The sequence below is a fragment of the Channa argus genome, chromosome 10, assembly GCF_033026475.1.
Source record: "Channa argus isolate prfri chromosome 10, Channa argus male v1.0, whole genome shotgun sequence".
Classification (NCBI taxonomy): Eukaryota; Metazoa; Chordata; class Actinopteri; order Anabantiformes; family Channidae; genus Channa; species Channa argus.
The window spans coordinates 25,986,778-26,002,472 of NC_090206.1; the positions used below are offsets into that span (position 1 = coordinate 25,986,778).

The 15,695-nt window shown below is 42.5% G+C and overlaps 1 protein-coding gene across 4 annotated transcripts in view; it reads left to right on the top strand.

Moving 5' to 3' along the window:
• Positions 1 to 15,695, top strand: part of LOC137133937 (protocadherin-1-like) — a 189,334-nt gene that overhangs the window by 83,937 nt on the left and 89,702 nt on the right. For 3 of the 4 annotated variants that reach the window (XM_067518102.1, XM_067518104.1, XM_067518103.1), the window contains exon 4: positions 13,295 to 13,514. In XM_067518102.1, the coding sequence (XP_067374203.1) occupies positions 13,295 to 13,514 (220 nt within the window). Of the gene's footprint in view, positions 1 to 13,294; positions 13,525 to 15,695 lie in introns of all 4 variants that reach the window. The other variant, XM_067518105.1, reaches the window with a different exon arrangement.

A 15,695-nucleotide genomic window follows, 5' to 3' on the forward strand; every position in this document is an offset into this window, starting at 1 on the left:
TTTCAACTGCTAACAATAATGATTACAGATGTTGCACACTGGTTACGAGACTCCACTTTTAGCTCAACTTGTTGTGCTAAATGGACAAAATTGGCATTTTACTCATCAACCTACGTTTTTAGTATTATTATCAGTAAGAAATGAAATAAATCATTTCCAATTAAGTCAGACTTATAGTGTCTGTCCATTTTATTAGTTTTACATACTGAGGTTCAAAGTTACAGAGCAGTGTGTGTTGTTAATGTGCTTTCAACTTACAAATCAACGTACTCAGCACACACACACACACCCACACACACACACACACACACAGCATTTTAGTGTGTGTGTGTGAAAGTTCAGTGAACTCTTCTGTTCACTGAACTTTCTTCACTCTCTGCCTTTCAAATCTTGCTGCCTGTGAACGGAATTCGCAAGAGATGGATGAAAAACCCTGTCATCCTATTTGAAGTGTGTTTGTGTTGGGGTGTGAGTGTGTGTGAGACATGGGCGGAGGAGAAAGTGAAGGTGAAGACAATAAAAGAAAAAATAAATGAAAAAAAAAATTATATAGGAAAAAAAAATATATAGATATATATATAGACATGTCCCCACTCTCCACCTCCCCTTGACCTCATCGGCCTGGGAATAACCACCACTTCAGATGGACTCCACCCGTGTGTGTGTGTGTGTGAGGTAAATGTCTAGTATTTGGAGGAAAATAAGTGTTGACACTCACAAAGATTGGCACTTCGGGCTTAAATGAAAAAGCTGAAAAATCTGCAGTTCTACCTAAAAAACATGTCTTTAAAAGGTTCACAGCACCGAACATGTAACCTGAGATGCTGAATGTGCTTTTATCTGTTGTAAACCCTGATATTTTATAATGGTCTTATTTTGTGAGATTATGAGCAGCGCTGCTCGTCTCCTCATAGTGTCTCCACACATTAGGTCCCAGTGGCTTCTCAAATATATTGTAGATATTTCCCTTTTTTGGGGTTCAAACAAGTCTCTACTTCTCAAAGCGAATCAAAATCTGCAGTATTGGTTTTCCTTCCCATGTGTCAGAGGACATTTAGAATTATGGACTTTTCAAATGTCCCCCGTGGAGTTAGAGCAGACAATCATTAAGCAATAGCTTCTAGAACCTCCCCTAGTTTCACTTCTCAGTCGTCGTCATGCCCAGTGAGCCAGCTGTAGGAAATATGGCAGGAAGTGATGTAAGTAAAGAACAAGAAAGAGCACAAAGGGAGGTGGTTGGACTGGATGTCTAAACACAGCAATGGGACACGAGAAACACTGGTTTGTTTCCTGTGTCAAACCTGTTGTCAGTGTTTTAACTGCAGTCACATCATTTTCAGTGCCTAAAGATAACCTGGTAGTTTTTGCGCCCAAGTGTAATAAAGTTACAGGGTTTTGCATTGTAGCCATGACAACGAAGATCTGTTGCATGATGCAGGTAGAGTGGGGGCCTACTAAGCCAAACGTATGGGCTGAAATAACTCGATAAGGGCAGTCGTGCGCGTGGATGTGCAGCATATAATGTGTGAGTGCCGTCATCCTTTTCACTAAACACTGCTCCCATTTTGTTTTCCAGTAAATCTTGAGGAAACGCCTGGAAAAAGTCCAGTTTCTGTTTCCCCAAACAGACAGAAATGTATTTAGTTGCCCCCATTTGTACATAGTGTTCATCCAAACTAATTCCACTGTTCTATTTCAGAAACTGCAATTTTGTGATCATTTGTGATTTATGAGTGAAAAGTTTGACCCACTTTATACTGTGTCTCCGTATTTCATCCACTAGTTATGATCTAACATCTCTCACCAAAATTAGGAGGCAGAAGAGATTTACGCATTTTCTGAGTCATAACTTTCATACAGGAAACTGGAAATCACAGTTTCTTCTGTGTGTGTGTTTTTTTCTTTTCCTCCCCATTGAAGCTGGACGACAGCCGAGCAAATCAAAACCAAATCTCTTCGCTCACATCTCTCTCTCTCCTTTTTTATCACCCCACCTTTCTCTCATTCTTTCATCCTCCCTCGCTCTGTCCTGGAGCCAATTATAACCTGCTGCAGCATTCCTCACCGAGGAGGAGGAGGAGGAGGAGGAGGGAGGAAGAGGGGTGTTTTTAGGGATTAACATACCAGAGCTGTCAGCTGGAAACCACTTCATCCCACTTTTTTCTGTTTTCACTGCCTCGGTTGAATCTAAAGTTTTCTCTGCTCATTATGAAACTTAGGCAAACACACTTTACACTGCATACATACCTGACTTAACTCATAGCTGCACAGGTTGTTGAAATTGAAAAGAAATGCATGTTAACGTCTGAAAACAAATGGAGAAAATTGCCCCTGTGTGTGACGTGAAAGCTGAAAACACAAGAAATGACAATTCAGACTGGATTTAGAATTATATGGATTCAGAAATTCCTAAAAGAATTTCAACTTTTGTTTCCTTCCCACACATCATGCTGCCACGCATTTAGCGACGTATATTGATTTTCACTCACATATGTGCACTGGCTACTGTATTACTCCTCTCCTCCATACAGAGTGTGAACTGGTGACATCCTAGCATTTGTGTGGGGAATGGAAAACAAAATTTACATAATTTATATTTCAAAACTTGTTTCAGAGCAAATTGGCCAGACATATTTATTTGTGCAAAGCAGTGCAGAGACAAAAATCTACTATCTAACTGTAATGTGATGTATTATTTCTGCCATGTTGTTTTGCGCTGCATGAATTCCGAGATGCTCACAATGGAATTTGACTGCATTTCTCTCTACAGTAAAATTGTCATTGACACAACGTGCACACGTTGGATGTTTATCATAAAGTCATAGTAACATGCTCAACTGTGGCTCCTTAACTTTCTCTAATATACTTTTCATGATGTAGAAGTGATTCATTCTGACAAAACGAGTAAACCTTGCAAACCGCGCACCATCAAACTGGGGTCTTTGTTGTTGAGGTTTCGTTGGACAAAAGCTTTGGACGACATTTTTCCTGTCAGTTCTGTTTGGCTTTTCTAGTAGCAGCATTAGTAAAGGGTCCTTTCACTGATTACCGAAGTGCTTTCAATGCACACGCAGGCAAACAGGGGAGTGTATAATAAACACAAAGTCATCTTCAGTCATTTTTCAGTGCTCATTTGAATTTCTGCATAAATATGCTGCATAACAGTAAATATAAAGGCAACGCTTCTGCTTTGTTTGACAATTTGTTATGTGAGTGACAGTTCAAATACCTCAGCGAGTCATAAATGCACATGCAGCGCACATAAAAATGCAGCGATTGTGCCGATGACACTGACAGACACTCCGGGTCAGTTTGGGGGGTTTTCCGTCCGCCCGTCACCCGTCAGCGCTGCTTTTGCTTTTGTCGGTGAGTTTGAGTCCGGCGTGAGAGAGCAGCGAGGCAGCAAATTGAAAAATACAAGATGAAGAAGATTTACTCAAGTTCATTTCTCTGATTTGTGTGTGTGCGTCGCCTCAAAGTTCATCGCATTGGTGCATCGGTATCTCTGTCACAGGCGGCTTTGAACACAACACACACACACACACACACACAGAGCTGTCAAGAGTGACATCTCTGTGGTGTGTGTGTGTGTGTGTGACGATACTGTAGTTTACCTAAAGCCATCACTGGTGTGTGTGTCTATGTGAGAGAGACGCTGGATGAGAGCTCGCTCCAGAGTTATGTCTTCATACGCTCTGCCAGTATAAGAGTAGATTTACACACACACACACCTGCAGGGCAGAGGAATGCAGGCGTACGACTCAACTCTGGGAACCAGATGAGAGACTCAGCTGACCTGTTTCATCTGTGTGTGTGTGTGTGTGTGTGTGTGTGTTGATGTGAGGCAGATTGATGCTCGGTGACAGATGCTGTGATACAGCTTGTTTCTGTTAGACAAAGACACAGAGGGAAGGACAGAGCGAGCGTCAGCACATGAAGATGTAAAGCATTTCTACATTCACCAACACACATGAAATAGTTTATACCAAAGCCCATAAATGTGTTGGTTAAAAATGTAAGTAGCACGATATCAATAACATGTTTTTTTTTTTAGAAATAGCTGGAAAATGAAAAGTCTACTTTTCATCACAAAGATATTGCAAGAAAAGACCTCACCGGCTCATTTTTCACCACTTTTTACTAAACCCTGAAACTAGTTAAAGCTTCAGTTAAGTAAAAAATCACACACTTACTATCATATCTACAAAAGTGTAAACACAAATACATGAAATGTTGCATGTTCCATTTTTTTACTTTCAAAATATGACACTCACTTGATGTTAACTCGAGTGTGTTTCGGTTGTTGGAGAAACCCAAAATTACAATTTTCCCCCATTTTGCGTTTGGCTCGATGATTTTAAAGCACATCAAATTCTCTTTAAAGCACATTTTTTGAAAGCAGCTACATGACTTTTTTCTCTTCTTTTTCGTACTGTATGTGTGTCAACAGAGCTTTATTGTATAATATACAGTGTATAAAAACTCCTGGGTCAAATTTATAAATTTTTTTTATTCACCAAAAACAAACAAATGGACCAAAAAAAAAAATAATAAAACGGTACAAATCACACAATACAAAACAAAACATCATAAGAACAGTGTGAGATACGGCAAGAAGACAAGACATGTGTTACCTATGTTCAGTGTATGTTGGTGAAGCTTGTGAAGGCGCATCGCTGTTGGAGAAGTGACGAGGGGCAGTGAGGATGAGGAGAAAGGGTATAATCATAAAAGAAACAACAGTTGGGATGTTTCCATGTAAACAGAGGGATGGAGATGTGGGGATTCTGCAGCTCAGGATGGTGGAGAGTGTCTCTGTCAGAAAGAATTCACCGGGTCGCATTTGGTTTTATCGGTTTTTGTGGAGTTGGATTTATGAGTCCTGGTGAAGTCCTCTGACCCCTCCCTAATCATGCTGACACCGTCCTCCTGTAAAATCCTAATAGGTGCTCGGTACACGCAGGGGAAAACAACCAATATAACTTTGTGACTGTGGGACATTCGCAACACATTCACCTTGTTTGCAGCAACAGAAAACTTTGTAGGAGGATGTTGGGGTTGGATGGGGGATGGATTGACCAATGAGACAGGAGACCTGAGTCCAAGTCCAGTGTGAAACTGAGTTCCTGAAATGAGTGAAGGGGCTAAAACATTAAAACCACCTCTTAATATTATTTACCCCAGTACGACTCCACCTGCAACTGGGACCTCAAACTATGAACTATAAGCCTAAAAGTACTACAACTAGAATTCATGGCAGAGCTGCTGTTTCGCATTAGATTGTACCTAATAAAGTGGCCAGTGAGTGTAAGGGACTGTATTTGTCACTTGCTCCCCGTTTGCGGAGATGCTGTTCCAACAACAGTTCTTTTGGCTTAAAGCCTGGCGACAAACGACCTTTAAGGTTGTAGGACGCACATATTCACTTCCTTTACATTTGAACCTTTAAGGTTTATTTCTGGGCTTATCTACCACACACACAACCTATCGTGTGTGATTTGCATAGGGTCAGTGTGTCGGTGATCTGATGCAAACTCATTTCCCTGATGCTGCGTCGTCATTTGGATAAACGTGGATTTAGTTTTACATCGAAACTCAAAGCTGCTGTTTGTTTGATGCTGCACTGCAGCCACAGCTCGACGTCCTCCATCTATAATCAAACTCAGTATTAGTCTGAGCTTTTAGCATTTTATTACTTTGATACCAGCGATGGAGGAGGTGTTTCAGTCATGCTGTGTGAGTTTTGTGTAGACCTAAACTTTATCTGCAGATCAGAAATAGCCACAAGAGCATTACTGAGTGGATGTTGGGTGATAAGGTCTGGCTCATTTGGTTTTCTGGTTCATCCTTAATGTGCTTGGTCAGGATGAGGTCAGTTGCAAATTTAGCAAGTTTTTCTACACCAGCCTGTGAAGACCAGTAAAGCAGGAAGTGTTTTTTGTTGTTTTTTATCCTGAACTGGGATCAAAATGTGTAGAATAGTACGACTATCCAAGTCACCTTTGGCCGGGTACTTTAGGGTTTAGGATTTCTGCACAATATCTTTTCCTAGGAAGAACTAAGTCCTGCAAGATACTGTGTGGGTTACTAGGTACAGAAAATTATACACAGGTTAGTAAAATAAATGTGATTATCACATGTAAACAGTAAGTGATGTAACTCCTCATGCAGCCCATTGTCTGTAGGTTAAAATAGAACGTCGGTACTTTAAGTACGTCTTACTTACAACTTGAGTAAAGTTGAGTGTTACGTCTTCTTGTTGTGGAGTCGTGTTAATTGGATTTTTTTTTATGTGTATACGTGTGACATGCACACACATGTACAGTACATGGAGCATAATGGATCCAGATGCTTCCACGCAGGTGCACTGCAAACCTGCCATTGTGCTCTGTGGTGTGTATAGAGTGAAAATGCAGCACAAGCCCAGTTAATTCAGAATTTGGATCAAGTTGGCACATCATGATCTTGTGGGCAAGAGGAAAAGATCTAAGGGACTTTGAAAGAGGGCTCATTCTTGGGGCACAGATGGCAGGAGCTTTAGTGGAAAAAACTGCTCGACTGGCTGGTGTTGCAGTAAGAACGGTGACTGCAATGGCATCTGCGTTTGGACCCATGGGAAGGATCTCAGTGAATGGAAGCCGCGCTCCGCCGTGCACATTCGATGACGACGATGCATGTGCATTGAAAAAAATATGAAAACTGGCAAATGAGCAAATGCAGTTCACTTCTGGACGTGCGCTGTTCCAGGCCTCGACTGAAGAGGTTCTGGCTGCACGTGGTGGGTTCAGACCTCACTGAGACACTATATACTGGCTTTTCCTTTAATCTGTCACACGTCTATAAACATAGCAGGTGGTTTCTCCCACAGAGCCAATCGCTGCCTGCAGCTTCATACTCACAACCCTCACTTATAGGGAGAGAGAAAGCGAGGTGGGGGTGAGGGGGGAGAGGGAGTGCGGTTTTAGCTGCAAGGCAGTGTTTTCTGTTTCAGCACTCATGATGCACACACTCCTTCCCCCTGTTCCCTCCATCTCCTTCATTCTTCTCTTTCTGTCTTTCTGGTGATGCTGCTTGTCATCTTTCTCTCTTTCTCTTCAGCTCCATCAGGAACCTTCCATCTTTACTCTTTGAGTCTCTTTCTCCCCCATCCTCCCCTCCCCTCCCCTCATCTCTCTCTCTCTCTCTGCCTTTTCACTGTCTCTTTCTGTCTATTCTCTTTTCTCCCTCCATCTATTTTTTTCCACTCCTCTCGGTATTCTCTGCTCAGATTGAGCACAGTTGTGTCGAATTATCGTTGGCAGCCGCTCTTCACGTGGGATGAGTGTGTGTGGATATGTGTGTTCATTTGGTGTGTGCATGTTGTTGTTGGTGTGTGCGTGTCTTTCAAATTTCGATTTAATACCATCGTGAGGACATTTCGAGCAGGTGTTGGAGGGTTAGCACTTGGATTTGGGTTGAGCTTAGGGTTAAGGCAAAGGGCAAAGAGCTGAGGAATCCATCATGTCAATGAATGTCCTCACAGTTATTGAAAGACAAACATTTGTGTAGAAGTTGTGTGTGGGTTTGTGTATTGGATGGAGTGTGTGTGCATGCATACTTGATAAGGACAGACTTTTATAAGCATGCACAATGCAGCCTCACACACTCTTATCTCCCACAGAGGGAGGTAATGAGGATCCCTCTCTCACTCACACTCACACACACACACACACACACACACACACACACACACACTCTCAGTTATCTCCGTGTCTCGGCTGACAAACAGCCAGCGAAGCGTCGTGCATTTCTCCTCTCGCTGGTTTTTAATCATCTCTGAACAATGTGGCCCAGTGAACGCCTCCACCTCCTCCATCAGCTCCTGCAGCAGTATGAGGAGCAGCAGGAAGAGCTGGAGGAGCAGGAGGAGGAGGAGGAGGTTTTGGCCTTCTTATCTGCTCGAACCCACACCTGAACTCCTCTTGTTTCATTTCCTTCCTCTCCTACTTTCACATTCCCTCCCCCTCCTCCTTCCTCTCTCTGTCCCCTGCTCCTCCTTTCTTCTTCTACTCCCTCTGTGCCCTCCTCCATTTCTTCGTCTTGCTTCTTTACTTTCTCCTTCTCCCTTTTTGCTCCTCATCTTTCTCTCTTAAGGATACGACCCTGAATAATTCTCTTGTTTGAATATGCATGAATTTCAAGTTAATGCAGCCTCCTGCTTCTTCTTTATTTCCATGAATTCGGTGTAAAAAGAGAATCACCCTTTTTTTGTTTCTGTCACAGACAGACAGACGCATCATATGCCGTGTGCACTTTGCAGCCATCTCCCTCTTCATTGTGCTTCATTTGCAGCCTCTTTAATTCAACCTTTGGATGCAGCAGCATATTCATGGCCTCAGTGTTTCACTCGGTGATGGTAATCAAGGTCAGTTATTATGGATTCAAGGAAAAATGGTTCATCATGCCTCCTTGTTTTACATAAAAGTGCATATGTGCATTTTGCCTGCAGATGACTGATTATTTTTCAGTGGAGGAATTACCAGAAACTTCAGTCAAAGTGCAGCATTAACAGTTTCCTGTGGATGATGAGTTATTTTTTTGCCTGAATAACTGACCTTCATCACCATTTCCTTGTTATTCAGTGAATGCACTCATGGCCACTATATGGTTTGGGAGGGTCAACACAATGGAGAACAATATGCAAAACCACTGTAGAGAAAACGATATTGAACAGACGATTGACGGTGACCTATTTTTCAGAAGTAGACAATTTAAACCTTTTAAAAATATAATATCAAAAATACAACTTCTCTTGTGGCAATTTAATGTAATATAGGCGGCAAAAATGCATTTCACTGTACGAGGGCCAGACACAATTTTTAATGTGCATTGTTTTGTCTTGTTCTTTTTTAAATAACCACAATGGCTATTCATGGAAAACGTATTCAGGGTAGAACTCACACATAAACCACTTTAACCCTCCTATTACCACTGGGGTCAATTTGACCCCATTCAATGATTAGCGTCTCTAAATATATGATTGACGTCAATTTTTTTGGTTCATATTTAATGACTTGTCCTAATTTAATCGGGACAACTGGGTAAACATAAAATTGACTTGATGATATGCTTTCAATGTCCTGTACACGTGTGTTATGCATCAGTGGACTTTGGGGTCAATTTGACCCCAGGCTGTTTTAGCTGTATAAAACGTAACATATGGGGAGGATGGTTGGGTGACATGGGCACATCATTACTCAGGGTTGTTACCTTAGAGAATGTTTCTGTATTGTAACCCACTCTATAATCTTTCTAACCCCCGTTGCCTTGTTTGCAACACACACGCCACATAATATTGAGCACCTAAGCCTGCTAGCATGTGGAGCAAGCACCTACTGGTCCTTAGCCATTGTACTGATACAGATAACAGCTGTTAAATGGTGTGATAACATCTGAGGTTGTGCAATTTGGACTAGTTACTGAGGCAAACAACAATCCCCATCAAGAAAATTACAGCATCAACACGTTTGGTTTCTGCTGCTATCAAAGAAGGAGTTAGTCTGAAGTTGTCGCAGTGTCAAAAAGGACGATGTGTGTCTTTAACTTGAGAGATTGGCCTTTGCATTTTGCCTCCCAGAAGCAGTCGCTGTTCATAGAAAGCCAGGAATAGGCTGTTTATTTCTGCATTAGAGTTTTGGATCCCTGAATGCATTTTAACTAAAGCCTGGTGCCTTATTTACTTGAACTTTCTGAGTCAAAACCTTTTGGCTGTCTGGCTTCATCTTCCATCCATCAACAATCTTTAAGTCAGTGATCCTCATTCCATGGATGCTGACTGTCTGCAGAGGAGTTGGTCATAGTTCAGATTATACAGAAATTGGGCAGTGAGGAACACTGGAGCACCTGGTCAGGTGACTGGCAGCCATTTTATCCTCCACACGGTGGCAAACTAGAACAAGAGGACATCCTACACAGGCACACTTTGCCGACGGGCAGTTGGGCAGAGGCTGAGGTTGTTCTGGATGCTGTCTGGTCTTTGTATCCCTCCCCTTTGATCTACTCTACTTTCCCATGGAACAACCTGCTGAGATGGCACTTCTATTTTCAGCAAGCACACACATGAACGCAGGCAGAAGTACAACAAAAAGCTTGAAGTTTTGCAGTGTGTGTGTGTTTGAGTGTGTGTGTGTGTGTAAATGTGGGCGTGCTGGATGTGACAGACAGGCAACAGAGGGATTGTGATGATTTGATTCGCTTCATTTCTCTCTTTATGTATATATAGATGCAATTTATTTCCTAATGCGTAATACAGCAAACAGAGCAGAGGAAGCTGGAAGCTGGAAGCAGGAAGGATTTATTAATAACAGCCACATTTTGCTCTGCTGTTTTTCCCTTAGACACACTCATTTGATGGGGAGACCACTGCAGGGTCTCAGGTAGAGACAATCCTGAATTTTTGGCAAAGGGAAAACTAGCTCTTTGTGAATTTGTGATTCCTCCTGTGAGGTGCAAAAACACTGAAAACTCCTTCAAAATAAAGAAACTGATTTTTTTATAGTTCACTTTGATAAATGATATATTCTTCACAGTAAGGTCCAACATTTTCCTGAGCTTTGTGTTTCCCCAACCTGAAAGGCAAGTTTGGAAAATCAGTGCCAGTAAACAAACACTGATGTTTCCACAGCACTTAATGAGAACATTTGGCAATCACGTCCCAAATGAAGCTGAGATGCAGTAATTTAAAAGGACTTTTCAAACGCGAATACAGAAAACGGTCTTCCACGATGTAATCGTAAAAACAACATGATAAGAACAAATTTAAGTGCTTGTGAAATTATTATAATCAATTAGAAGCTTACAAACAATACATAGATACTTTAGATGATAATACATTTTTGCACAGAGAAAAGGAAAGAGTTTGAATGTACATTGGGAGCATCTTTTGGATGGAACTATTAAAGGTCTGCATTAACAGGAGGAATGATGACCGACTCAAAAATTCATACGTGCAGCGGATCGTTGATAAAAAGCAAAAAGAAAAACTGTGAACCCATCATTTAACATCTTTTGCCCTTCAAACAATCCAAATCTGTGTTGAGTCGATTAGTTTCCCTTTGTGGCAGCACACTATAAAAAATCTACTTGCAATGAGTTGAATTCTTCCAAACACTTATGATGAATAAAGCAGAAAATAAAGCAATGTTGCATAACCGAAACGCTGACATTAGGTCAAGACACGGTGCTCTTCATCCTCCTGCAGGAGGTGCTTGAAGAAGAGGAGAAGGGGGAGTCATTCAGTGGGGCACAATGTGTAGAGATTATTAAAAACCAGCGAGAGATTGTTATGCAGACATGTAAACATTAGGTCACAACCTTTTTACAACATACAGCAAGAATGAGTGACATGCATGGATCAGTTATATAGCAATTTGATCTCATTGTCAATAATGTGATTGTTGCAGCTTTTGTTGCTGGCTTGACCATTGTTTGCTGGAAACTGCCTGAGCATGGTCTGCATCACAATCACTGTTTACTGCTCCCAGATGGACAGATAATTCTGCGTGCAGGTTAGTCTTATGATAAGGAGCTGGACCCAGCTGCTAGAGGAGCCGCTGATTGGATTGATACAGTTACTGGCTCCGGTGAGTAAGTGGGAGAAGTGGCACATTAAAAGTCTGAGACTGCTTGGGGTTAGAAGGGGATGTGCCCCCCCCCCCCCCCCCCCCCCGATGTGATGAAGTGAAAAATGTTTGCTGCGGAAAATGCTCGTCTATAAAACAAAACTCCGTGAGTTGTGACTATTGTATAACACAGTGGGCAGAGAGATGTCGTGAAGGAAACTCTTGCTCTTGTGTAGAACCTCTGCTTTTATCCAAATGGACACAAATACAAATGGTGACATTTCTGAGTGCCTCTAGTTTCAGGGATTCTGCAGAGAATAAACCACAAGTACTCAGATCTGCTGAGAGTCCATTTGAATTTGTTTACCTGGACAGGAGCCTGTCACCTAAAGCACCAGGGATCTGGGCTTTTGATGCTTCCACAGCACATTGTGTCCACACAGTTTAAAGGACAGCTCCGCTGTGGTTTGGGTTTTGTACATTTTCCATCATCCTGACAGTAGTTCTGGCTGCTCGTGGCTTCAGGCAGCACATTTAAAGATATTTTTAAACGGTTTAGTGAAACATTTGCAGGCTCTTTTGAATGCACGATGATGATGACGGTGAGCTATAGTAATGATGAGTGAGTGAGCCAGCCTCAGATACAGACTCGTGTCCAGTTGGGTTTGACTCCTTCCACTTTTTATTGAGCTTGAGCGAGACAGCAAACCCCTTCAGCTGCTGCAAAGAAAGCTGCTTAACAAAGGAGAGATAAAGGTTTTGGAAAAGGACCTCTGTGAGCGCTGATCGGCTGGTTTTACTGGTTCAGGGTCCTGACAGCGACCAGTTGCCATGGCGATGGAGTATCTGCAGAGCCAGGGATGCTGCTCTTTATCAGCCCAGGCCAGTCGGTCAAGTGTGCGTGTGTGATTGAAATGTCTGACCGCGCATTGTGTGCCTTTGAATTAGGATACTGTTTGTTTGGCAGCACGGTGTGTTTGCGTTGTGCGTGTGTGTGTGTGTGTGTGTGTGTGAGTGATGGTCGGTGTCCCTGCAGCGCTATAGGGAGGCTAATTGTATTTTAATTACAAAACCATCAAACACACAATGCAGACAGCTACCTTCCACCTCCAGAAACCCACAGTAAATGGAGCAGTAAAGTGTGTGTTCAGCCCAGTGTGCTTCATGACAGAAAGCAGCCCGGTTCATTTTAAACCGGGCGGCCAAAACATTAGAACCACCTCCTAAGTACAACTCCACCCCCCGCTGTGACCGTGACGACAAAAACATACAATGATCACCTTTCTGACAGTTTCCACTTCAAAACTGAGAAATGATAACGTTCAATTCATAGGCTGCACAGGTGGCCAGTGAGCGCACACACGTCTGCAAGTGAAGGTGCTGAGATAAGCAGCTGATGGAAAATGCGACGAGGTGACGAAAGCTGACTGATCTCTGTGGTTTGAGTTGTTGAATCAAAGTGAAAAAGTAATTCAGTCATTTGGAGAACAGAGCGAGGAGTAATGGACGTCCTAACGTGTCCAAATGTCTTCTTTACAGTTATTTGTCTTTAGGGATTTTATCTGATTTACCTGCATCATATCAAACTGAAACTGATTTCTAATAAAACCATCTTTTGTGTTAAATATAACCTGAAGTGTGATTAGAATCTCTGAAACGAATCCTGCCCATTTCTCTCTGTTTGCTAATCGCAGCTCCCTCACCGCCGAGTGACCTTCTCCACGGCCAACCAGGCTCAGGACCTGCAGGACGCATCCCAGCACAGCTACTACGACAGCGGCCTGGAGGAGTCGGAGACGCCCAGCTCCAAGTCGTCATCGGGGCCGCGGATCGGGCCGCTGGCGCTGCCGGAAGACCACTACGAGCGGACCACGCCAGACGGCAGCATCGGCGAGATGGAGCACCCGGAGAACGGTAAGACCAGGTGGAGTTTCCCCTCCCTCTACTCCGCTCTTCACCTCCTCCATCCATTCGTCAGCCTCGGGGCCAAACACACACACACACTAACACTGTTTTCATTAGACACACACACTTGCCCTGTGTGTCAAAATTCAGCGTGTCAGCAGGAATGTTAACGTTGTATTTTTAATCAGATTCCCACAATTCCCTGCGCTGTGTATACCTTCGTTAAAGAGGTGTGTGACCTCACTGCAGCACAACACAATCAATATGCAACATAATCAACTCCCACAGCTTAACAAATTAACATCCCAATTATGTAAATCATACAGAGTCCAACCTTCCATCAGCTCCACTTATAGATCCACAGAGGGGAGGCAGACAATGCGCTAACACATTACACTCTCTCTTTTTTTAAGCAGTTTGTCAGCTCGTCATCAAGTTAGCATGCTGATTTATGACAGGTCTGTACAGTTTGCCGTTTCCAGGGAAGCAGCCTGGAAAGTAAGTTTAAGCAAAAAAAGAATAGTTTTAGCCAGTTAGCTGCCTCCTGGAGGTGATGAGAAATTGCAGCAGTTAACATGCACAGTACCAAAGCGTGTAAAACTGGGTTGCGCTGGGTCTTTTGCCTTGTTAGCTTTAGCCGGTGTTACCTACTTCTTTCAGTGGAAAGTAGCTAAAACCTTCTTGAAAAGTCGCTAATGGTCACTAGATCATTTACACATCTGTCATATCATGACGTAACCACTGTATTTAATGAACTCTGGGTTTATAGCCCACCGGAAGTACTTCTACTACTATCAACATGCATTTATATCTACTTCTAAAGTCTGACAGCTTTTATGCAGACGCTCTTAAACTGTGTGTGTTTTGAAGAAATAAAAATGAACCTGAGTAGTAACATTGACCTTAACTGGGATTATTTTACTGGGGACAACGATGAGAATAAGGCCCATTCACAGCTCACTCACACGTTCTTAGTTTTTTCACAGCACAAACTCGAGTGCTCTCGTTGTGCATCGTAGCAACTTACTTGGCTCAGGGTTGGTACGATTCTCTTAGGTATTTACCACAGTGTCTAACACCTAGGCCTATAATTTAGAGATTAAAAGATGACACAGTAGCTGCCTGCTTATATTCTTTTACTTTTAAAGCTACTTTTTTTCCCTCTGGTATAAATAAAGCTACTTAATTCACCTTGTTTCTAGAGCCAAATGATTCATCAGACACCAAACACTGTCTTTTTTACTCATGTCACTGTTCATTGTTCTGCTTTGGCTGTTAACGCCTCGTTACCACTTATGCCAATTAAGCCAACTGAAGTGAAATAGTTGAAACTGGCAAACAAACAGAGAGAGAGAGAGAGAGAGAGAGAGAGAGAGGTTCAGCTGAAATGTCGTCCCTGTCTTCTTCTCTCAGGGTGAGAAGACCAACTCTGTCTCTCTCTCTCTCTACCCACAGGTCGGACGTATGCCATCTGTAAACACAATTATTCACAGCTGCTCGCACGCCCACGGGCTACTACCACCCAGTGTGTGTATGTGTGTGTGTGCGGTGTGAGAGAGGGAGAGAGGGAGATAGTGATAGAGAGCAAGAGAGTGTGTAAGTGGCTATATCTCGTCACACACAGTGGAATGAGGTCAGTGCGGTGCACACAGTGTGTGTGTGTTGCACCAAAAGGAGGTGGTGGTGTTGTACAATCTTCCACTTTGATGGTCAAACATGTTTTAGCTGCAGGTATTTTCTCAAGGAAGTGCACATGAGTGTGTGTGTGTGTGTGTGTGTGTGTGTGTGTGTCAGTGTGCGTGTTGTACCAGCAGTGAGGTCAACAGATTACAGCTGGTCTTCTGAGGATTAACACACCAATACAGATACACTTTACTCTCCGACTTTCTGTCTATCTGCTTCAAACCCTAAACCTTTATTGCTACAACAAGCCAAACAGTTTCTCGTGTCACGCTGACATTGGTGGATGAAGAATTTAGATCCTTCACTGAGAAGAAGCATCAGTGATGTGTTGAAAGTCTCACTTCAGTATGACAACATAAGTATTACCATAAAAAAGCAGTGGATGGCCTTTGTGAGCGTACACACATCAATATATACAATAATAAACTACTCACAGTTTATGATCAATATTATTATATCATTAGTATAAGTATGTAAATAATGGAATATCTGATTCATTATTTATTT